Below are 24,034 nucleotides of genomic sequence, written 5' to 3'. Positions count from 1 at the left end.
TAAAATTTATGTTCTCACTAGTTATTTAACTCAAACTTGAACTAAATACCGGTGGCCACACAAATTTTACCACCTTCTCCAAACAGCCCCTAAGTAGTAATTTGACTAGTCGGCTAACAAAGTACTAGTGAAATGGTATAGACAGAACCAGCTCAAAATTGACTTCAAATCTTAAGACTGTTCTTCTAAAAGTATGCAATGCACAGTCGGAGATGCACTACCTTTCATCTTAGAATGTGGTAAGATATGCCTGCATACCGCAGCTAGAATCTAGAGATTATAAAGATCCACAGAAATTGAACAGTGATGCTGATTAGTGTAAGACCAGGTTGCACAAAAGGTCGGTGTTCTTTTTTTCAGGCCGTCGCCTAAGACTGATTATGTTGCTGTGGAGGCACTACAGCAGGCGCTACATGTTGCTGTGGAGGCACAGGAGGCTGCGCCGGAGCAGGCACACCAAGTTGTTGCGGCACGGGCGGTTGCTGTGGCAGAGGAACCTGGCGGTGCAGACCAAGACCTCCCGGTAGATGTTCTTGCAGTAAGCCAGGCTCATTTGTTTCCAGCAGTAATTCATAATCTTCTGTATTCAGCAGGAAATCTTCTATATCAAAGCTTGGAAAACCGGGGTCTAGAGGACCAGGAGCACCTGCAAGTAGCTCCGGGTTAGTACACATGTTTGAAAATAACTTCAACTTCAAGACGTAATTGAAGAAATAAAAGTGAAGGTTGTCATTCATTTTGGTGATACTACTCACCTTGGTTGTTAACTAGTGGCTGTTGGTGTTGCTGCTCCTGAAGGAGTGGTGGCTGTTGGGTAGCTGTAATTTAAAATTTCAATTATAACTTAAAAAATGAACAGCTAACAATAACTTATGGCTTTTTTGCAATCTTAAACACAGTATCATGAACAATACAATAATCATCTCAGAAGTACAAAAGACGAACAGAGAATGTTAAAGAAAAACGTGGATAACAAATGTACCATGCCATTACTCCAATTTTCCTATCAAAAAATGAGGTCCAGGAGGGAACATGTATGGGAAAAGACGTTAGGAACAGCTGAGCACAGTGCTTTCATGCAACCTTCCGTGCAATCCTGGGCTTTCATGCAGTGGCCACTCTGATGCCTCCGGCGCGCATTGACCTCTCTGATGCACTCACAGAGATAATGCAAGCGAACTATGCTAGCTTATTATTCAGTTGAGCATTTAATGTGCTAAATATTTAACCCTGCCTTAATGTTTTCCTCAAACATCTTTCCTTTATTCCAGTGCAGCTTAAAGACATAAAGGAAACACAAATAAATGATGCCATTGCTGGTTTTGGTGGATACTAACTAACCTTGACTGTTAAGTTGGTGTTGTAGCTGTAGATGTTGGTGTTGGTTTTGGTGCTGCTGCAGGACTTGTTGGTTTTTGTGCTGCTGCAGGACTTGTTGGTATTGTTGCTGTTGCAAGACTTGTTGGTATTGCTGCTGTTGCAGGACCCATTGCTGCTGCTGCTGTAGCAACTGCTGTTGTTGCTGCTGCATGAGCACATGCGGCTGTTGGGCAGCTGCAAAAAGTTACAGTTAGTTCACAGGTTTAAAACCAAACACCTAAATAGCTTATGGTTGTTATTCACATTTTGGAAATAGCCTCAAAAGGTACTAACTCACTTTCATAGTTACGCAGTTGCTGCTGCAGCAAAGGACGAAGACTTGGAACTCCAGTAGGTAGAGAGCCATGGAAACCTGCAATGGCTTATCAGTTCAAGAATTTGACAATAACTTCAAACAACACTACTCTGGTTCCCCTGCTTCTCACCATAGTAATTAGATGTCCCCTGCTGCAAGACCTGCGCACCAGGCTGGAAATATGCACCTCCAAGAAGAGAGGATTGGCCTGCTGCAGGTAACTTATGAGTTATGATTATTTCACTAATTTGAAAACAACTATAAAACCTACTAACTCACCTCGCTCAGAAGATGAGGCCTTGGCTCTAATACTTGCAAGTATCTTTTGTAGTTCCAAATGAGCTTTGCCAAACTGATTAGGGTTCCGCTCTAGTTGGTGATACACAGCAGCAAGATCTGACAGAAGTTTGGTTGCAATATCAATTAGGCCACCTATGTCCTTGTTCTGATGTCCACTGGAGTCTCCAAGAGAATATGATTGTCCATCATTGACAGTTCTCCTTCTCTTACCCGATGGCCCCTTGTCAAAGCTTGTCCCTGTTTTCAGAAGCATAAGTCGCTCCAACCTTTTGGTGACATTCTTTGTCACATTTCCGCACACATGAATGTGAGGCTTGAAGAAGTTTGTGGACCTGGTCTCAAACTCTTTTTGGCACATCAAGCATCTGAATTGGTTAGTACCCCCTGGTAATGAGAGTACGAAATCATGATACGTGCTCAGATGGTGTGGTTGTTTTGGATCATGCCTAAGGACAAATCAACATTTATTAGGTGAACAACAAACATGATGCTTGTCATATACAAGTGCATGATCACGTTTTCGAAATGCTCATGAACAACGAAAATTGCAGTTCATATTTACCATAACATAGAGCCGCAATGGCCATCAACTTACCCAATGATTTCTGGGAAGTATAGCCACAAATAATCTGTTATTGCATCCATTACAAAACCTGCATCAACCACCAATTTCCTATGAAAAAAATATCATGTTAGTATGAGATCATGAAATCAGCAAGACATGTAGAGATAACCTTTAAAAAGAAAAACTTCAAAAGAGGATGAACTCATTCATTGTTTTCTACACTCTCAGCCATGCCATGTATTATCTGATTCAGATTCTCAATGTTCGTAAACTCACTAGCTGATTCAGTAAGTGGTTTGACAAACTTTCCAGATAACTAACAGCTTGCTGATGCCCTTCATGTTGAATTAGTGAAAGTTGACCTCTGCGACAATGTAAGAAAAGCGACGCATGCCGCAAAATAAGACCCTCATCAGCTTCGTTATCCAGGGCAGGTTTGTTGTCAATGACAAGTTTCAGGTACTCCTCTAATTCAGACCACTTGCTTTGCGACACGAACTCCTGGAGTGTTGTGATATAAAACTCCCTGCAATTTTGTCAAGTACAGTAAATTAGAAACATGAACAGAACCTAACAGTGTGCATTTCATTGATATGTAGCATGGAAGTACAACTTGAATATTAATTTGAACCAATAGCAAGCTAAAAAATACCCAGACAATGTGATTAAGATAGAGATCATGAATGATTGTGCAGATAACCAAACCAATCAGAATCTGAATCTCTCCTATTCGTCGGTGTCTTCCCCCCTTGCTCATCTCTCACCAAATTCCTTTTCCTAAGATTTGCGATCCTGTTCTGGTGTGCGAGGGACACCACTGAGTAGGAGTTGGCATCGGGAAGTAGACCTAGCAACTAGCAATGGGCACACAACGGTGAAGGTGTGTGGCCCGGCGAGCCCGCACGAGAGCTATGGCGGTTGCAATGGTTGGACGATACAAGAAGAGGTAACGACAGGGTGGTGTATTCTCTGTTTAATCTGAACAACTAATGTGCTAAAGCTGTGTTTGCCTTGATGTCACATTCAGCTCATAGTACTTAATTGATGGAATCTCAGCTATTCATTTTTCTAAAGCTAATGAAGTTCTTGAGGTCAACATATGGAGTCTTAATTGTGTATATATAAGATATGGTACCCTGGCAACAGATTATACTCGTTTAGCCATTCTGCTGAGAAAAGAATACTACAAAGAAACAGTGGTTTCGTACTTTGGTGTCCTCATCTTAGTATGTCAAAATTTCTATCAGACTTCGCTTTCATGTTATTGGACGACGTACATGGTTCTGCTTATATACTCAGCTAGACAGAAAATCTTTTTCACATTGAAATCTTCACCTACATTAATTTAACATCTCATACTTTGCCAATTCCACATCTTAGCTATTGATGTAATCAGTTTGTGGACAAACAGACCAAGTAGGAATCTACTGTTTCTGTCATCATTACATGTACAGTAAATTAGAAGCATGAGCAGAACTACACAGCGTGCATTTCATAAATATGTAGCATGTAAGTACAGTAAATTAGAAGCTCCCTGCAAAAGTACAGTAAATTAGAAGCATGAGCAGAACTACACAACATGCATTTCATTGATACGTAGCATGGAAGTACAACTTGAATATTAATTTGAAACAATAGCAAGCTAAAAAAATTCAGACAGTATAATTAAGATAGCGATCATGAATGATTGTGCATGATAACCAAACCAATCAGAGACTGAACCCGTCCTATTCGTCAGTCTCCTCCCCCTTCCTCCTCTCTCCCCCAAATTCCTTTTTCCTGAGATTTGTGATCCTGTACTGGTGTGCGAGGGACATCACAGAGTCGGAGCGGCGCTTGTCCACCTTGCCGTGCCCGTGCGGGCGTGGGCACAAACATGACCCAGGTGCGACCTGTTGTCGCGCACGCAGACGCGCTCCAGGCCGCGTTCAGCGAGCTCCACGACCACACCTCCGAGGCGGTGGCCGGCGTCCGACGCGGCACGATGAGCAGCAGACGGAGAATCGAGGACTTGGGGCGTCCGGAGGATTTTGTTTGGGCTAGCCGCTAGGGGGTTCGGGGGCTTTTAGGCCCGCTTGGTTTTTTGGGATTCGCCTGTTTTAGGCAAGCGCCCGCGGGCTAAACGACGTACGACTGCGATCCCCGTCGATGCCGGCCAGCACGGCCTCCGCCGACCGCCGGCGAGGCAACGCCGGTTCACACGCCTCTCCCGACGCCCAGCATTGCCTCCACCGGCGACGGCGGCGAGGCAACGCCTCTGCGTGCACGTCTCTCACCACCCGAGCGCAAGCTGCGCCGCTCCGCAGGACACCTCCTCCCCCGCCGACCTAACGCCACGCCTGCCTCCTGTACAAACCCCGCTGGCCGCTGCCGAGAAAAGTAACCTAGGGTTTACAAGTGAGGTACCTCGGTGGCCCGCCTCCTCCCTCTGCAGCTGCTCCCAATGCTTCGTCGGCTGCTGCAGCCGCGTCTCCGGAAGCTTCGGGCATGGCGGCTCCGCTCTGCTTTTGTCGGTGGTGTTGAGAAACCAGACAGAGTGGTCACGGAGGGAGAGTGGGAGACAACGGAGTTGGGCGAAAAAGTAATTTTACCTGAGGCGGGATGTATCGGTGTTGGATCCATCCTTTGTCCATTTCATCAAGATCTGTGCTGCCTTTGTCTGTATAAACTAGTAACTGCAGCCCCAACTCTATACATTGGTAATACAAGTGTGGGCCCCTTTGCATGCAGCAGCTTTTGTCAGGGGATAGGACTTCTGCATGCATGGTACATATGTTATCCTCCTCTCTCTCCCGCCGCAAGACGTCTATTTAATTTCTTTGAAAAAATTTGGATGATAAATATGCTTTGAATCTAAACTCTGTTTTTGGAAAAAAAATATTTGAATTCAGAGCGACAAGACCTTTGAAACAAGACCGATCTTGGATATATTTTGAACAATTTGAATTTTATAGCTTTCATATTTCAGTTCTAGTTGTATTTCACAAACATCAGTTTCGCACATTGAATAAACAACTTGACAAGCACATTGAAATATGTTTCATGTATTTCATAAATACCAATTTCATATATTTTAAATAATCATTTGAATGTATTTGAAATAACCCATTTAACATATTTCCCCACACCAAAAAAATTGATTTCACTCATTTAAAAAAATATCAGTTAAGAAAACAAATTGAGAAACCACGCGACACACGTAAGCAGCTTCAACCCCATCGCCCTTTTGCATGCAAAGGGAGCTAGAGTATGGGCGCATAGCCTGGCTGCCCACCATCCCTGGCGCAGCGGCAGGGTTGCAGCCTTGCGGGTTGGCCTGGGCACAGCAACACGGGCAGTGCGACTACGGTCTACGGTCTACGGCGAGCACGAACGCACAACACCCAAAAAACACGGACTGCCCAGGTAGCTTGACGTTCACGCGTCCGCGCCCAACGCACCAGCGCGCTTGCCTCCAAAACGGGAAAGAGAACATTTTGCTAATGGGCCGGGCTCCTACCTCGCTGAGAGCATCTCTTAGTGGGCTGTGCCGACCGTAACTGGAAAACATGGCCCAGCTCCAGTCTCGTTCAGCCCGGCCAGCCTGCCCTCGCACCGCACCAAACCCCCGTTCCGTTCCGTCTTTCCCGCTCGACGTCCAGATCATCATCATCATCGCCGCGAAAAAACCAACCAGGAGCCGCTTCCCAGATCCCACATTGCCACACGAGAACTTCGAGATACGCGTCGCGGAATGGGACCTTGCCGGCGGGGGTTTGCGGCCGCAGCTGGTGGCTGCCATCACGGGGTGGAGGCGGCGGTGGCGGCGGCGGCCACGAGGTTCCGATCGACCAACGGCGCCCAGGCGTCATGTGTTTCTCGAAATGACGCAGGTAGGTACTTTTGCCCGTTGTGACATTTGTGATGTCGTGGTACAAATGCCGTACGTTTGTTGTTTTGATCATGTATATGTTTTTGTCCACTGATCTATCACCGCGTTATTATCACTTCTGTAGTTGTATCTGTACATCCATGTTCTTGTCTTCCGGTTACGGCCTCTTGGTTTAACCATGATTAACACCCCGTTAAATTCATTTATTTAAACAGAAAAGGGCCCGACGGAGATTTGTTCTGGGCGCAACAAACTAACCTTCAGATTCCTTCAGAGGAGGAACTGGGAAGATTAGTCCATCAGAAAGTGTGAGTTTTCTCAAATTTACTTTCTGTCACTTGTGCGAACAAACTGCTTCCTGGTGACAGTTGATAAAGCCTCATCTCTAAAAGAAATGTGTATGGATGTATGCTGGTCAGTCATGACATTTATGCTATATGAGGATCACCGGGTTAATCGATAATAATCAGACGGTGTTTACTGAATTACTTTTTAAAAATTTAGTAAATTGCATTAGAGGCCTCGACTTGTCTTTGTTTTAAAATTCTCCGCAAAGCTGGAGGCCGACTTGTGGCCGCGGATTCACTATGGCTTGCGCCATCGAAAGGTCTTCATTAGGATTTCTCTCTTCAGACCCGGTGGTTGACTTCAGCAGAGAGATGCAAACTATGAACGGCGGCTTGACGCATATGAATAGTTGAGCAACAACACCGGTCCACATCGCATGAAGCTGCTAGGATCATGGTAAAATGATGGCGACAACACATAAGTGACATTGGTGGCGGTGCTATTCCAGCACCCGGTCTCAAGTTCCGGGTTGAAACCTAGGTCTGACACGCGTTGATTATACCTGGCAATGGCTATATTTTTATGCAGGTACCTTGTTGAAGGCATTGCTTGGACATGCTCGCACTGGTTTTTCAGGTGAGAACCTACATTCTGGCCTAGGTTAGTTGGACTTGGCGATTGCGGCGCTTTAGCATCGTCGCTCCTTTCCTGAAGGCACTGCTGTTGAAAGCATCACCGTCCGTGTGGTGTCATGAGATGGTTAGTGTGGATATGGTCACCATTGTAGTTTGTCGATCGCGGATCTAATCACTTTAGATTTTTCTTTTTTCTTGCCTACACATAGTTTTAGTCTTATGTAACTTTACTATTTATGGGGTGTTTTGTGTGTGCATATGTTATATCGCGTGTGTGCTTATTGTGTCTGTATCCTCTTGAAGTTTCATTTTCAACCAATATAATCTACTCTTTTTAAAAAAGAAAAGAAAAAGGTGGACTTTGGCACAGTTTGATTTTTCTTTTCTTTTTGAGGGAAGGCACAGTTCGGCTGTCTAGAGGCTCTCCAACGGCAGCGACCCACAGAACCTATGGGCCGAACGGCTGTGCATCTGTTCATTCGCCACTCGCTGCCAAGTGCTGTCAAGCAATCACACAACATACACACACACAGGATGCTAACGACCGAGCAGCTAAATTGGCCCGCCCAATTACGTACTACGTCCACAAACCTCGATTTGGATTTCTTTTTGGTATTTCTTTACTGTTTTGCCTATTTGGGTTATTTTATAAATTATTTATTTTATTTTTATTACTATTTTTTACGTTTTGGTTTTATTTCCAAAATATTCTCACAATTTTAAAAATACTTTTTGAATTAGAAAATGGTCAAAATTTCAACAATTCTTGTTCTTTAAAGTCCCCCTTTTAATAAAATATTCAGAGTTTTAAAAATATTCCATAAAAGTTTTTAAAAAGGTTCATTTTTAAAGAAATCTTCTCAATATAAAAAATGTTCGCATTTTTAAAATAAATAATTTTCTCATGTGTTTGTTTTTTGGAAAATCCGATTGAAAATCAAAAACCCGCTAGAAATCAGAAGAGGAAAAACTGCTCACTAAAGTGTCGTACGAAATGGAAAAGCTGAAGAAAAATAATGCAAAACAAGCAAAGGTTAATGGGTTGGCCTGGTCGCTTGCATGTGCAATTGAGCAGAAATTTGATGCAAAGAGTGGCAAATATGGGCTCCGGTTCATTCGTCCAACCTCTCGCTACTTAATACTATGACAAGCTTCATTTAATTATCTGGTTAAAATATTATATTAGTCCATGTTGCTGTTTATTTATGTTGCATGTTTCAATAATGACCAATGGCTAGTTGGATGGGTGTATAATCTTGGATCGAAAAATCACCCTCCGTTCCAAATTAGTTGTCGCTCAACCGCATGTATTTACATCATTTGATCTGTAAATTGATCATTTGATCTGTAAATTGGATCCGTCGGAGTATTTACATCATCCGGTCAAAATTAGTTGTCACTCAAACTTGTTGGAGATGTTGTAACCCAAGCCAATCACTTGCCATGTTCCAAAACCACATGAAGTAGAAACACTTGAATAGGCGGTGCGCCATAGTCTCAAGCTTGCTCTGCCAAACTTGGCAAAGTGTGTAGTTACGCCAACCTCTACTATATACTAGATAGGAAGTGCGGCTTACCGCACCCAGCAGCACCGCTGCCGGGTACAAGTCATATCCAGTCCAATAAACAACGTATCTATTGTTGCAAATGGATCAGTTAAATGCATCAAATTTACATCAAAAGTATGGCATTGCCTTTATAACATAATTGTGACCAATACATAACATAAGTTCAAGTAATGCCAATGGGCAGTGCAATCAATCATACCAAAAACAAAGCAGCATTTTTGGCAAAAGTAAACCAACACGATGAGTCATTATATAGTCCAAAAGTAAGCCAAGACAATGGATCACAACTAAACAGATACAATAGTTGGGTCATGACATAGCTCAAGTGAGCTTGCGAGGCGTTGCGAGATAAAGAACCTGGTTAGTTATGCTAAACTATAATACTTGATAGTTTGACTGGGTCATCTCGTTGCTTGACTCCTTACACGCCATGATCCTTGTGCTCTTGTGCTTGTTTGAAGAAAGCCACCGGTTGCAAAGACCTCATTTATGTTATAGCTCAATAGTCATGGGCAAAGTTAGCTCACCTGATAAAAATTTTCATTTGCACATTCAGTTCTATTATAAATCCATCTTCCATTGTATGAGAAAAACTCATCTTCAAGATAGTAATCAATACGCTGATGTTTGATTAGGACAAGCAAAAGCCTGCACTCTATTCTGATGGAGCCTCCAAAAGCAAAGCAACTAAAGCAAAGCAACTAAAACAAGTGATATAGTTTCAGTGCAGTATAACACACCAAAGCATTACATATGACCCAATAAAAATTGGAATTGAAGCTTGCTGCACACCTACTGCCCCCAGCTACATCCAACCTGGCAAGACGTGCTTCATATCTGATAGGTTAGGAGAACAAAATTATCCATACATTACATGCCAATGATGCAATTTTTTATACTAAACACATCAGGGTTTAGTACGTTTTACAAAAAAAAAGCTACAAAGATTGTTCACTATAACCAACACACTGCTTTAACAAAGCATATGAGTACACTATATAGTTAACTATTTTTTATAGATAGATTTGTCCATTGAACCTAGAACCCGCCACCAATCACTTGAATCCAGGTTTGTGGGTAGAGCTCTGTACCCATATAATTTCTGAGCAGCACAAAAGTCAGGTGAGAATTCGAATCAGAAGAAACTAATAAGCTATTGAATATAAGTAGAAGTCTAAATGTTGTTGTTAGGTTTTTTTCACCACAAAGACACAAAATATTCATATAATGGATAAAAACCAATTGGCCAAAGGCAAAACAAAAAGCATAGGCACATAGGAACCTAATCCAACATAATCCGTAGGGATCAACACATATTCTAAAGATTTTCAGAAAGGAACGTGACTGAGTATTGAGAAGATCAGAAGGTAGTAAATCAGCATAGTCAGAATAGCAGCAACCAAATAACAAGATGAAGATGAGAGGGCAGCAAGCAACCTGCAGTAAATAGAGGCGCAAGAATCTTCTACATGCAGAAATAGTCGAAATGAAACAGGTTTTGCTATCTCAGGCACAACATATACTATAGTTGCCCAACATAATCTAATAAGCAAGAATATCGGGAAAAAATTAAAACACTGGCTGAAAAGTCACAACCATAGTGAGATATAAATTGATTATGTGTTCTCTTTGCTTACGTATAAATGCAGTCTGGAATAACGAGCAGGAAAGCCTTAGGATGGGTACGCAGTAAGAATGTAGTAAATCTTTAGAATCTCATGGTAAAATGAAGCTATAATAACATATAGGCATGAACAGAGCTAGACAACGAAATGATTTTAGCAAGAAAATTACGCACGTTGTTAGAATAGTGAGAAACAAGTGACCAAGGGGCACGCTGAATATCTCAGAATGAATTAGAGCCACTAAACTATACATCTTACAGGGCTTCTGCAAATCTTTACCTAATAATAAAGCGGCTATCGCTTCTGGTCGTCCGTCATTAAAATTACCCTCTAAGTTGGTAAATATTACCCACCAATGCCACCGTGAGTGAGAAAACGATTCAATTTTTCGGACCAAAAGTCGCCGCCTCCTTTGTTATTTTACAGAGCCGCGATGAGTAGAAGTCACGAAACGATAAGCAGCAGACTGGTTGGTGGATCTCTCCTCTAGCGACTAGAGCACGGTTCGATCCCCAGCCTCCACAATTTACATCTTTCTTTTCTCACGCATGTATGCGTTCATGGGCCAGCCCATGTGCGGGGCTTCACTGTCCTGTTTGTTTTATTTTATTTTTTTGTATTTTCTTTTCTCATTCTGTTTTCTTTCTTCTTTCAATTAATTTGGGATTTTAATATTCTAAAAGTTGCGATTTTTCAAAAAACAATTTTGAGAAATCATAAAATATATGTGAATTCAAAAAAAATTGAAAATCATAAAAAATTTGCAGATTCCAAAAATGTTGGTGATTTTGTAAAACTGTTCGCAAAATTATAAATAAATCACAATTTGGAAAAAATGGTCGGGAAATAAATCATGTTCATATTCGGGAATCTGAAAAAAATGTTCATGACAATTTAGAAAATGTTCACAAATTCCCGAAAAAAAATGTTCACAAAAATAAAAATAAACATTTGTTTTTCAAATTTGTTCCCAATTTTGAAAAAAAATCATCGATTCATAAAATATTCGTTGGTTCAAAAACTGTTAATGAATTCGAAACCGGTTTGTACATATTTTTTTGTAAAAACACTAATGTTCATGATTTTGAGAAAATCAAAAATTTCAAAAAAAATGTTTGTCGATTCAAAAAACTGTTCACTGATTCAAAAGTATTTTATGTCTAGGATTTGATTAGTTTTTCGGAAGTCTTTATATGTCTTGGCGTTGGGAGTAGTTTGTGGTCAATGAGATTTGTTTTTAAAGTTCTAAACGTTTCCTTGCGCAACATAATGACAAGTGTGGTATGCACTGGCAAACTCATAGCCTTGGGATTTACTGCATCGAATGCATTGTGATCACGTAGACATCGCGACCATCATCGGCTAGGATGAGAATGGCAACATGGTGAGCCACTCTGTTAAAATAGAGTACGCTCATATATTAGAATATTGAGTCATACTTAGTTGGTTAGCCATAATTTTTTGTCTCCCGTTGCAACGCACGGGCATATTTGCTAGTGTAGTACCTATAGTTATACGACAGCACATAAAGTATATTCTAAAGCAGGCTGGGATCATCCAAACATGTTTACTTTCCCAAGAATTAAAAACAGAGTTGCATCTGGATCTAGAATAGAAGAATATACCTCTAGGACAGCTCTGCTCAACAAAAAATTCCGAGGGTATTCTAAAGCAGGCTGGGAGCATCCAAACATGTTTACTTTCCCAAGAATTAAAAACAGAGTTACATCTGGATCTAGAATAGAAGAATATACCTCTAGGACATCTCTGCTCAACAAAAAATTCCGAGGGCGTGATGAATTACTTACCATGTTTAATTACTTATTGTTGAGATATACTCTCCGTCCTTTGCTTCAGGCCTTTTTGTCTTGTAAATAACATCTTTACTCTTTTTAATTTCCCTTTGACGGGAAAGGCAAGTGCCTCACCAGTCACCAGAACCAAGGAAGGGGCAGTCACCAGCGTCATGGTTGTAGTCAAACTGCTCTATCTTCCAGATCTTTTTTTCCTTAGCTATAATCTCCTGTAATATTCAAAGAACAGAGTCAGGTCTCTCTCTGATGAACATGCAACACCCATGATCATTCATCTGAGAAATACACAGGTCACCTACAGTACACATGCCATGGTAAGCTGCATAGCAGAAAGCTGTAATGCTGCACAAGGTCCAATCATAGCACAAATATATGAAGCAAGACAAGACACCGTCTCTAGCTAGCTACTTTAAAACAGAGCAAGTTTACATACAATCTGCAGGTCAGCTGCAAGTAAACCTCACCTACAAACCTAATAATGAATCATGGAGTTGTCATAGATAGAATGGAATGGAAAACAAATTAAAGCAATTTGTCATGGCCAGAAAAGACACAAATAATCTAGTGAGGAAGTGCAGATCAAGATAAACACAACATGTATGTGTGCTCCTACTGCTCCACTTGTCAAAACTTGAAACTATTAACACATACATATTATTGGCCATTGACAAGTAACTAAGCAAGCTGAGGTTTCCTCTTCCTGAGAAGGATGAAATCTGCTTCCAAAGTAACATGCAGAGTGATTTACTTGATAATTACACAAGTCAGTTTTCACACAAGCACTGGATAGGAAGGGGAAGGAAGGAGAGGAGGGCATACCTCGGCTGGGACCTCGTTTAAGACCTGCAGCTTGTCAGGAAGGGGTTGGAGATGCTGCTGTGAGATAGGGGGCAGAGTCAGACTTGAGTTCTCTGCCTTTGGATTCTTTAGAGGGGAGAAAGAATAAAAATGTCCATGAATCAATAAAGGACAGCTAATCCTCAGTTTATAACCCAGAAAACATTGGAGAGCTCTTTTATAACTCAATTGCAATAATGTCATATGGGCAAAAGCAAAGCAATTAACTTTTATTTACTTAGCACTAAAACCCATGTAGGAGAGGGGGTTCCAGCTTATATACTTGGCACTAAAACCCTGTATTTTAATTCGAGAAGCACAAACAAATGTGAAGGTAAACCCCTAGACGGTCAGCGCAAAATTGAGATCTTTTATCGAGCCGTGGACACGCAGAGCATGAGGGAGAGCGAGAGAGAGCAGTGGCTTAGCACCTATGCCTTTGCTTGCCGGGGAGGAAGACGAGACGAATCGTGGCCAGTCAGGGTGGTCTCCATGTTACTATTCAGCAAGCAGGTCACTTTTTTCACCTCAAAAACAAGAAACAAAATTCACTTCACCTCCTGAGAATTTGGTGACTGTAATACCTTGAACTACAAAACCGCGTCGCAAATAAACTACAAAACCATTCAAGGAGGTTTTGCCGCGTGCTGGATGTTCCTGTTTCGGAAAAGAGAGAAAGAGGAACACACATACAGATGTGTGTGGGCATTCAGTTTTGTGGCTGATGGCTGCTTCAGGTACCATTTATGTTTCAACACTTCACAGTTTTCAGTTTATCTTAATAGCTTCAGCAATGGAGGATCAACTTGATACATGGAATAGGGAGTATCTGACTTCCCAGAGTGGATTTGGTAGGTTAGACCAGTTGAAATTTTTTCTGGGATATCGGCTATGAAGACGTCAGTCAGAACTGAGAAATTTGTGTAAGACATTGCTGGAAATACTTGATACCATCAGGTTGTATCCAAATTCTACTGAAACAAAGTCAATTCCCTTTTTGCTTTATATCAAGATGCTCTGAGGTCAAACTGCATGACAAGAAGGGTAAACATCAAATGACATGCTACTAAGAACCTATTTGGTTTCATAATCTACATCTCAGTAACCATGCAAATTCAGTTAAGATTGGTGGGGGGTTCAAGCATCGCAGACCCCGCAACTTTTGCGGCAAGACCCAAGTTTTAGGATAAGAGTTACGTAAATAGTGGTGGACAGTATTGCACTTTGCAAGTAAAATGGAAAACCCTTCCATTTGACATGCAAGAGGACGAATGCTACCTGCCAGGCCATGTCTCGCGCACTCCGACCACGTTTCATCCTTATGTTGTAAATCTCTTCCCTGAAACAATGCATCGGATGGATATAACTTTTTCTGTCACAGGTAAGGCTAAGTAAATCTCAGAAGCAACGGCATACCTCAGCAACTGGGAACACAGTCTCTCCACCCTTCTTCACATCTGTCAGGTACATAAGAACAGTGGCAACTCGATGACCACCACGCTTCACGTTCTTTTTGTCACTAAAATAATTGAAGTGGGCATCATACTTCTGACCAACTTCATAATGCAGAACCTGCATCGACTCGGCATTTTCTGATACACAAACAGGCTAGTCAGATACAGAATGCCTTCTATCTCTGAAACGGCCAACAGAAAAATAAGGTTGCATGTATTACCTTCAGGGAGAAACGTCCAAGCAGCTACACACTTTTCAATTCCAGAGATAATTTCATCCTTGAATAGGTCAAAGGAAATGAAACAAATTAGTGATCGTGAAATATTTCTAGTTGTTTGTTGCATATGCTACGAGGAACAACAGAAACATGTTCTACAAGGGTCATTTCATCGACTGCGCTAGGCAAATATGAATGTGCAATTGCCAAAATGATTAACTCATCAAGATTGATTTTCACAAATGGCAAGAACCATTAGCTACTTTATTTGCTCACATATTTTCAACAGGAGGGCTTGTACCCATTCACAGGTTGTGTTGCCTTCCAGTATAGCTAATATTCACTGCCATTTCATCTCATGAAAGAAGGTGCAAATAACAACTATCCATAGATAGAGTTATTATCTCCTTCGGCTGTACCATAAGCCTGCCTGATCTAGCGAAAATTTCTACATGTGGCAACAAATCCGCAACCCAGGTAGACTTATAACAACACAATTTATCTGACACGAACTAATATGAACCCCAAGGCATGTAAACAATTGAAACTGAAGGAGAGAACAAGGGCGCTTCTTCCGATCACATACCTCGCGCTTGGACAAGAAGGTGCCGGAGCTTGTGCGCACCTGGCTCATGACACTCTTCCCGGACTCATTGTCGGCCACCATCGACTTCTCCAGCCTCCCCTTGGCCTGAACCCCACAACAGTGCAACAAAAGCACAAAAATCACTACTTTATAACACAAGGACCTCCTCATTGCCATGGGCAGCAACTCACCAGCTTGATGAGGTGGTCGCACTCGGCGTGCGAGAGGAAGCCGCTGTACAGGAACGCCCTGCGCGCACAAACAAACGAGCAAACAAACCTGGAACTGTCAAGAAGCAAATCGACAAACAGGTGGCGCGCGCGGCGCGGAGCACGCAGATGGAGGGAAGGAGGTAGGGGGCTGAGCTGACCTGGGGCGCCATGAGATCTGGGTGACCCGCGCCGGGTCGTAGAACCTGGCGCCCCCTCCGGCGGCGGCGTGGGGGAGGGCCGGGGCGAGGGCGAGGGCGAGCGCGAGGGCGGCGAGGAGGAGCAGGAGGAGCGGCGGCATGACGGGGGCGACGGTGGTGGGGTCATGGCTCCTCCATTGTCGAGGTGTTGGAGGAGAGGCCCGTGCTGCAGCTCCTGCCATGGCCGCGGGCTAGGGTTCCGTGCGTGCGGAGGGAGAGAGGGACGGCAGCTCGGTCGCCGTGGGAGCGGCTCGGTGGAGGTCGGACGGGGAGGGAGACGGGTCGAATCCGCTAGCTATGTGTTGGGGCGGAAGGAGGAGCGGCGGTGGGAGAGGGCAATGGCCGCGGTGGGTGCGCGTCTCGACGGCGGTGGGAGAGGGGAAGGGGCGCGGCGGCGTACTGGAGTTGCGGGAGAGGAGAGGTCGTCGGCGGCGGCGGCGGGGCTGGAGTTGCGGGAGAGGAGAAGGCTTGTCTCGCCGGATGAGGAGCGAGCGAGTGAGAGGGAGGCGGCTGCAGGAGCGAGCGAGGGAGTTGGCGGCTAGGTCTCCGTCAAAAGGAGCGGGCCCCTTTTATACCCCCACTACGCGAAATGACCGAAATGCCCTGGTGGGGGCATGGTATTTACATTCTGTTGCCATTGGAATTTTATCCGACGGCTCACCGCGATCTGGTAAATATCCGACGCCTCACGTGAGCTGAGCCCGAGATCCGACGGCCGGAATCGCATCAGGAAAATGATCGAACGGTCCAGAATCCAAACAAACGGGAGAGCTCCATTTTGCTTCAGACTCTAACAAGGGGATTAGCTGATGCTGTCCCTCTCTATTTTGGATGGTGAGCCAAAATAATAACTTAATCTGTAGTGGAACCGAGCTAATCATCCCATAAAAATGCATCTTCTATGCGATTGTCACTTTTACACTCCCAAAATGCCCCAAGTCTTGGTGTCTGGAAATCCTTTGTATTGAACCCAACCTTAACCATTTCATGATTCTTGGTCCATAGTTGCTCCGTAAGCATGTAGACCCAAGAAAACTAATAAAAACTACAAACTGTGCAATGAAAAGAGTAAAAAAAACAAAAAAACATGCATAGTGGCCGCCAACAATGAATGTAATTCCATCTTATCTCGTTTTTAGACCCGCGCTAAAATGACGTCATGCATTTTGGTCCAAAGACTGAAGTGGGCGAAGTATTTTGACACAAATTGTGGTAGAACCGAGCTAATCATCACATCAAATTTCATGTCGTATGTGGTGGCGGTGGAGTAAGGGCCATTGGTAGTGTTTTTTTTAATCTTATTTCATCTTGGGAACCGTGCACTAAATGATGTCATGTAGCTTGGTCCAAAGATTGAGAATTCTTGGATGTCGCGACGGCAACACCTTATTGGATGCGGATGCGCCTAAGCAATCTCTGTGATGACGAAAATATGGATCTCTTCTATGTTGCTACTATCATCACCAGCTGGGAGGGGGGCGACTAGCTTTTGGCACTCCTCCTAGCTACAAGGGTGCAAGCACTGGATTGGGCTCCCAGCCACTGCGTCGACCATCACACTCCCTTCATGGACCGGCGGTTATTGGATAGACATGTAATCCCTACCTCCAACAAGAAAAAGCTAAACTACACCTTCTCTTTTGGTCGCTTGGTCCATCTCGAATGAGTGTAATAACAATGTGTTCGAGAATGAGCAAATGTCACTTCAATGCCCGATGAACTACATCAAGGGTGAAGCCTACAACTGGTTCAAGGCCAGTGCGAAGTGCATGGGGTCCTAGTTTATACAAAGATCTTTTATGGTGATGATCCAATTCCCCAAGAGTTGAAGTTATGAATTTTAAGATCACTAAATATAGTCCCTTTAATCATTTGAGTTCTCTCACTAGAAAATTGGAGATCGACAAAGAGGACTTCTTGAGAAAAATTTGTGAAGAATTAGTTTAAGAAAAGTTGGACAAGGATGATAATACGTGATACTATGCATTATGCATAGATAGGCTATTAAACAATAGCGCTTGTTAGAAGACAACTCAATAGCAATTGGGTCTGCATCTCTTATGCGCCTCTCATGTCACGCCAATCTTAGTTGACATTCATGCTTGGCCTCGCGCCGCATCCATCCGTTCCCCCACCATTCCTCTGCTCCGCAGCCAGCAAGCAGCCGGACGCCGCGGCCCAAAGCATCACACGGACGACGTCGCGCCGCCGAGCTTCTCTGCCTAACATGCCTCCGCCGGCCCGCCGTGCTTCACTCTTGAGCATAACATTCCGCCCCGAGCAGTCCCCGCCGCCGCCCCAAGCAGTCTCTCCTCCCGCCCTCATGCCATGAGACATGAGTGCACGCTCGCCGCCGCTCGGAGCGCACGGACGACAGCCCATCTCCTCCCTCTCTTCTGCTCGCGTGCGCGCGTGCTGCTGCTCATTCTGTGTGCGTGCGTTCCCGGGGCCTGATCTTTCGTGCTCGCGTGCGTGTGGGTGCTCTGCGTCCTGTTTGCATGCGTGTTTTGTGTGTGTGTGTGTGTGTGTGATGCACTGCTGCTGCTGCTGCGTGTATGCGTTCGTGCTAGGCGTGTGTGCGCTCGGCGTGCTTGTGCTGCTGTGTGCTGCTTCGCTACTCCAGGTGCTTGTGTGGTGTTGGATTTGAAGAGAGTCAAGTGAGCAAAAGGAACAAGAGGTTTAAGTTTTGTTTGCATTGGCATATCCAAGAAAAATATGCCGCCATCTGTTCATGCGGCTGTACAGAGGTGGGTAAGAAACTGGTCTTTATATGTGTGAGATATGCCATTTCTCTTTAGCAGTTGTCTCTTTGATACCGCCGTTGTATCATCTTTATCAAATTGCGATTTTGATTTGTTATAGGCTAACACATGGAAAGCCACAAGCGAATTAATTTATATAACTCTTTTCTCTTTGTAGAGAGGAAGCAACCAAGCGGCTGTAATTAATATAAGAAGATAACAAACGAATACTGTGATGTTTTTCTACTCTGAGGGCAATTTTCATAACGGACGAGCAGAAAACGATCATTTTTTAATACTCCTTCTGATGCATAATTCTTGTCATGATTTTAGTTTAAATTTAAACTAAAACAATAATTATGGGCTGGAGGGCGTATTAGTTAAAAGATAACGGAGGAGCATGAGCTACTTGTGAGGTCAACACAATCTTGGCTGACAAAATTGCAGGGAGTATTGTTGGGGTGTAATAGTGTTATGTTGCCGGGAAATAGGACAAAGTTCCAACTATTCTTGGACTGTCAACTGTTAACTGACTAAGATTTAGGTTCCCTATTATTAATACAATGGAAAAACATATAACTATATGCTTTGTCCTCCATTATGATACTGCAAATTTTTAGAGTTCTTCAGAATGTAACATTATTAGTTGACTTAACTGCATATTGTCGGTGTAGCAAAATCTTAACTTATCAGGGACATGGGAGTTTCTGCGCTTGGGTGCATCTGCACCGGGATGAACAGTAAAATCAAAATAAAATAGGAAACAAATTCAAAAAATCTGTTTTTTTTCCTGAAAACGTTGTTGAATGTTTTACCAACTTGCAAACTTTTGTGGTGAAAAAACATTCATGAAGTCTGGGAAAAAATACAGAAATAATATTCCAAAAAGGGCAATTTTGTAAAGAATTTTGGAACATCTATTTTGTTTTCTTGGCCATACCTTCATGAATGTTTTTTCAACATGAAACTTTGCATGTCAGCAAAACATTCAATAAAGTTTGTCACACAAAAATTCAGAAGTTTTTAAAAGAAAATCCTATTTAAAAAATTGTTATACATCTGGGAGCATAACAACACTTTCGACTTTAAAAAATTGTTATACATCTAGGAGCATAACAACACTTTCGACTTTTCAGCCCTATTGTACTCACTAGAGTAAATCTCAGTGTGACTTGATGGGCTGTCAAAGTGCAATTCCTCGCAAGCTATATCTTACTGCTTTCCCCCCTGCAAATTATCTTATTGTTTCATTATTTGGCTTGCAAATTCTTATCAAATGTGGCAAAGAAATGACAATAGAGGTATTTTCTCATAGAACACCGAACGCATCAGCCACTCCCATTATCTCAACAACAAAAGAGTTCACTCACATGGTATACGTGGTAAGCTATACTTGAAGAAAATACAAATAACTTATTAAGAAAATTGTGCCAAAGACCTCCCAAAAAGTACTATCAGAGTATTTCAACCACTCACCGCAAAAAAAACAATTCTGCCAAAAATGAAGGCCGTGTAGCCTTGAGAAAAAACATGGCTGCTCAGGTGGGGGCAGCAAAGCGCGCCAACCGCTTGTAGTAACTATCATGCTTAGACCGCCTGTTGTGTGCTTCTCAATTGCGTTACAGTGCCACAGTTTACCTATTTATTTATACACATATATAATTGTTGCTCATTGGTTTAATAACTATCAAAAATACAATACACATGGTACGATTTTGGTCTAAATATCATCATAATTCCAATAAATAGTCCCAAAATAGCATTATAAAATTAGTGTTAACTATACCTTTTTTGTGCATATTTTGGACTTCTCCATTTCCAACGTCGAATTCAGAAACTTGAGCATGAACTAGCTAGGTTTATTTTGAATTCAATAGCCTATGATGTAAGGGCACATCCGCGAGTCGGTGGTATGGTAAAGGTTGGGACGGTTTTCTCTCGCTCGCTGGAACTGCTCCAGAAAGAAAGGGCGATTGTTTAGGCGACGGTTCCCCTTGGTGAACTCCGGCGAGGAAATGACTTCCACCCCCTTTGTCCGCTGCTCCAGCGGCTGGAGGAGGGGGTGGGCTACCATTTATTTTTCTTGTTTCTTCATAGAGGTAGCAGAAGGTCTTTGAGTGGTGGCGCAAGTATGGTGAGGGTTGCGTTGCGTCGAATAAAGTGTCATCGATCTCTCCTTCACCACAACGATGCTCTCCATGGCGACGTCCAGGACACAATGGACTTGTGTGCTTGCCATCTGTTCGGGCCGGTAAGCTTTGTGTCTCTATTCGTGTTTGGTTGTTTTCTTCTATGGTGGCGCCAACAACATGGAGAAAAATGATGATCCTAGAGCAAGATTGAATGTCCAATGGTGGCGGATATGCCGTTCTCCCTCGGTATTGATAGTGGGAAGCGACATATTCGGATCATGTTCTACACAGGGACATTCCCCGGCTGACAAGCCACATCAACAAGCGCCTCGCTACTCGTAGTAGGACTGTTCATCGGCTCTCAAAGCCTTAAAGGTGATGGTGCTGGTCTGGATCAGGGGATCGTGGAGATTTGGCCCATCCTCCGACCGACGTTGGAGGTTCGAGTGTTGGGGAACGTAGTAATTTCAAAAAAAATCCTACGCACACGCAAGATCATGGTGATGCATAGCAACGAGAGGGGAGAGTGTTGTCTATGTACCCTCGTAGACCGAAAGCGAAAGCGTTAGCACAACGCAGTTGATGTAGTCGTACGTCTTCACGATCCGACCGATCAAGTACCGAACGTACGACACCTCCGAGTTCAGCACACGTTCAGCCCGATGACGTCCCTCGAACTCCGATCCAGCCGAGTGTTGAGGGAGAGTTTCGTCAGCACGACGGCGTGGTGACGATGTTGATGTTCTACCGACGCATGGCTTCGCCTAAGCACCACTACAGTTTTATCAAGGTGGACTATGGTGGAGGGGGGCACCGCACACGGCTAAAAGATCAAACGATCAATTGTTGTGTCTTTGGGGTGCCCCCTTGCCCCCGTATATAAAGGAGCAAGGTGGGTGCGGCCGTCCTAGAGAGGGGCACGCCAGGAGGAGTCCTACTCCTACCGGGAGTAGGACTCCCCCCTTTTCCTTGTTGGACTAGGAGAGAGAGGGGAAAGAGGTGGAGGAGAAGAAGGAAGGGGGCGCCACCCCCCTCTCCTTGTCCTATTCGGACTAGGGGGGACGGGCGCGCGGCCCTTGCCCTGGACGCCTCTCCTCTCTTCCACCAAGGCCCACTAAGGGCCATTAAGTCCCCGGGGGCTTTCCAGTAACCTCCCGGTACTCCGGTAAAATCCGGTTTCACCCGAAATACTTCCGATATCCAAACATAGGCTTCCAATATATCAATCTTCATGTCTCAACCATTTCGAGACTCCTCGTCATGTCCGTGATCACATTCGGGACTCCGAACAACCTTCAGTACATCAAAACATATAAACTCATAATATAATTGTCATCGAAACGTTAAGCGTGCGGACCCTACGGGTTCGAGAACTATGTAGACATGACCGATACACGTCTCGGGTCAATAACCAATAGCGGAACCTGGATGCTCATATTGGCTCCCACATATTCTGCGAAGATCTTTATCGGTCAGACCGCATAACAACATACGTTGTTCCCTTTGTCATCGGTATGTTACTTGCCCGAGATTCGATCGTCGGTATCTCAATACCTAGTTCAATATCGTTACCGGCAAGTCTCTTTACTCGTTCCATAATACATCATCCCGCAACTAACTCATTAGTTGCAATGCTTGCAAGGCTTAAGTGATGTGCATTACCGAGAGGGCCCAGAGATACCTCTCCGACAATCAGAGTGACAAATCCTAATCTCGAAATACGCCAACCCAACAAGTACCTTCGGAGACACCTGTAGAGCAGCTTTATAATCACCCAGTTACGTTGTGACGTTTGGTAGCACACAAAGTGTTCCTCCGATAAACGGGAGTTGCATAATCTCATAGTCATAGGAACATGTATAGTCATGAAGAAAGCAATAGCAACATACTAAACGATCGTGTGCTAAGCTAACGGAATGGGTCATGTCAATCACATAATTCTCCTAATGATGTGATCCCGTTAATCAAATGACAACTCATGTCTATGGCTAGGAAACATAACCATCTTTGATCAATGGGCTAGTCAAGTAGAGGCATACTAGTGACACTCTGTTTGTCTATGTATTCACACATGTATTATGTTTCCGGTTAATACAATTCTAGCATGAATAATAAACATTTATCATGATATAAGGAAATAAATAATAACTTTATTATTTCCTCTAGGGCATATTTCCTTTAGTCTCCCACTTGCACTAGAGTCAATAATCTAGTTCACATCACCATGTGATTTAACACCAATAGTTCACATCACCATGTGATTAACACCCATAGTTCACATCGTCATGTGACCAACACCCAAAGGGTTTACTAGAGTCAATAATCTAGTTCACATCGCTATGTGATTAACACCCAAAGAGTACTAAGGTGTGATCATGTTTTGTTTGTGAGAGAAGTTTAGTCAACGGGTCTGCCACATTTAGATCCGTATGTATTTTGCAAATTTCTATGTCAACAATGCTCTGCACGGAGCTACTCTAGCTAATTTCTCCCACTTTCAATATGTATCCAGATTGAGACTTAGAGTCATCCGGATCAGTGTCAAAACTTGCATCGACGTAACCCTTTACGACGAACCTTTTTGTCACCACCATAATCGAGAAACATATCCTTATTCCACTAAGGATGATTTTAACCGTTGTCCAGTGATCTACTCCTAGATCACTATTGTACTCCCTTGCCAAAATTAGTGTAGGGTATACAATAGATCTGGTACATAGCATGACATACTTTATAGAACTTATGGCTGAGGCATAGGGAATGACTTTCATTCTCTTTCTATCTTCTGCTGTGGTCGGGCTTTGAGTCTTACTCAATTTCACACCTTGTAACACAAGCAAGAACTCTTTCTTTGACTGTTCCATTTTGAACTACTTCAAAATCTTGTCAAGGTATGTACTCATTGAAAAAACTTATCAAGCGTTTTGATCTATCTCTATAGATCTTGATGCTCAATATGTAAGCAGCTTCACCGAGGTCTTTCTTTGAAAAACTCCTTTCAAACACTTCTTTATGCTTTGTAGAATAATTCTACATTATTTCCGATCAACAATATGTCATTCACATATACTTATCAGAAATGTTGTAGTGCTCCCACTCACTTTCTTGTAAATACAGGCTTCACCGCAAGTCTGTATAAAACTATATGCTTTGATCAACTCATGAAAGCGTATATTCCAACTCTGAGATGCTTGCACCAGTCCATAGATAGATCGCTGGAGCTTGCACATTTTTTCAACACCTTTAGGATCGACAAAACCTTCTGGTTGCATCATATACAACTCTTCTTTAATAAATCCATTAAGGAATGTAGTTT

The 24,034-nt window shown here is 43.2% G+C and overlaps 2 protein-coding genes across 11 annotated transcripts; both read right to left on the bottom strand.

Annotated features, from left to right (window-relative positions):
- Nucleotides 1–92: 92 nt before the first annotated feature.
- On the bottom strand, nucleotides 93–5,082 carry LOC125528373 (uncharacterized). The gene is made up of 9 exons (XM_087540112.1): nucleotides 4,947–5,082; nucleotides 2,817–3,066; nucleotides 2,571–2,648; nucleotides 1,955–2,421; nucleotides 1,806–1,883; nucleotides 1,658–1,732; nucleotides 1,342–1,554; nucleotides 756–818; nucleotides 93–646 (listed from the first exon to the last, which is right to left on the bottom strand). Exons 3-9 carry the CDS (start codon nucleotides 2,618–2,620, stop codon nucleotides 369–371), a joined length of 1,224 nt encoding a protein of 407 aa, XP_087396238.1. The 5' UTR covers nucleotides 2,621–2,648; nucleotides 2,817–3,066; nucleotides 4,947–5,082; the 3' UTR covers nucleotides 93–368.
- Nucleotides 5,083–9,004: 3,922 nt separating this feature from the next.
- On the bottom strand, nucleotides 9,005–16,381 carry LOC125528374 (putative prolyl 4-hydroxylase 7). Of its 10 annotated transcripts, none has more exons than XR_007292379.2 (10): nucleotides 15,807–16,381; nucleotides 15,628–15,685; nucleotides 15,437–15,541; nucleotides 14,854–14,911; nucleotides 14,595–14,770; nucleotides 14,457–14,517; nucleotides 13,610–13,695; nucleotides 13,161–13,217; nucleotides 12,336–12,550; nucleotides 9,005–10,004 (listed from the first exon to the last, which is right to left on the bottom strand). XR_007292379.2 is itself a non-coding variant. In XM_048692854.2 (8 exons), exons 1-7 carry the CDS (start codon nucleotides 16,025–16,027, stop codon nucleotides 13,195–13,197), a joined length of 750 nt encoding a protein of 249 aa, XP_048548811.1. In that variant the 5' UTR covers nucleotides 16,028–16,381; the 3' UTR covers nucleotides 9,131–12,550; nucleotides 13,161–13,194. The 10 variants fall into 10 exon arrangements, 4 of the variants coding, with proteins under 4 accessions (XP_048548811.1, XP_048548812.1, XP_048548813.1 ...); XR_007292380.2 differs by having other exon boundaries at nucleotides 9,005–9,739; XR_007292381.2 differs by having other exon boundaries at nucleotides 9,005–9,429.
- Between the last annotated feature and the right edge of the window lie 7,653 nt (nucleotides 16,382–24,034).

This window comes from Triticum urartu, chromosome 2A (assembly GCF_056163025.1).
Source record: "Triticum urartu cultivar PI428250 chromosome 2A, HENAU_Tu73, whole genome shotgun sequence".
Classification (NCBI taxonomy): Eukaryota; Viridiplantae; Streptophyta; class Magnoliopsida; order Poales; family Poaceae; genus Triticum; species Triticum urartu.
Note: the sequence above shows the minus strand (reverse complement) of the source record. Positions and strands in the feature narration are given on the sequence as shown.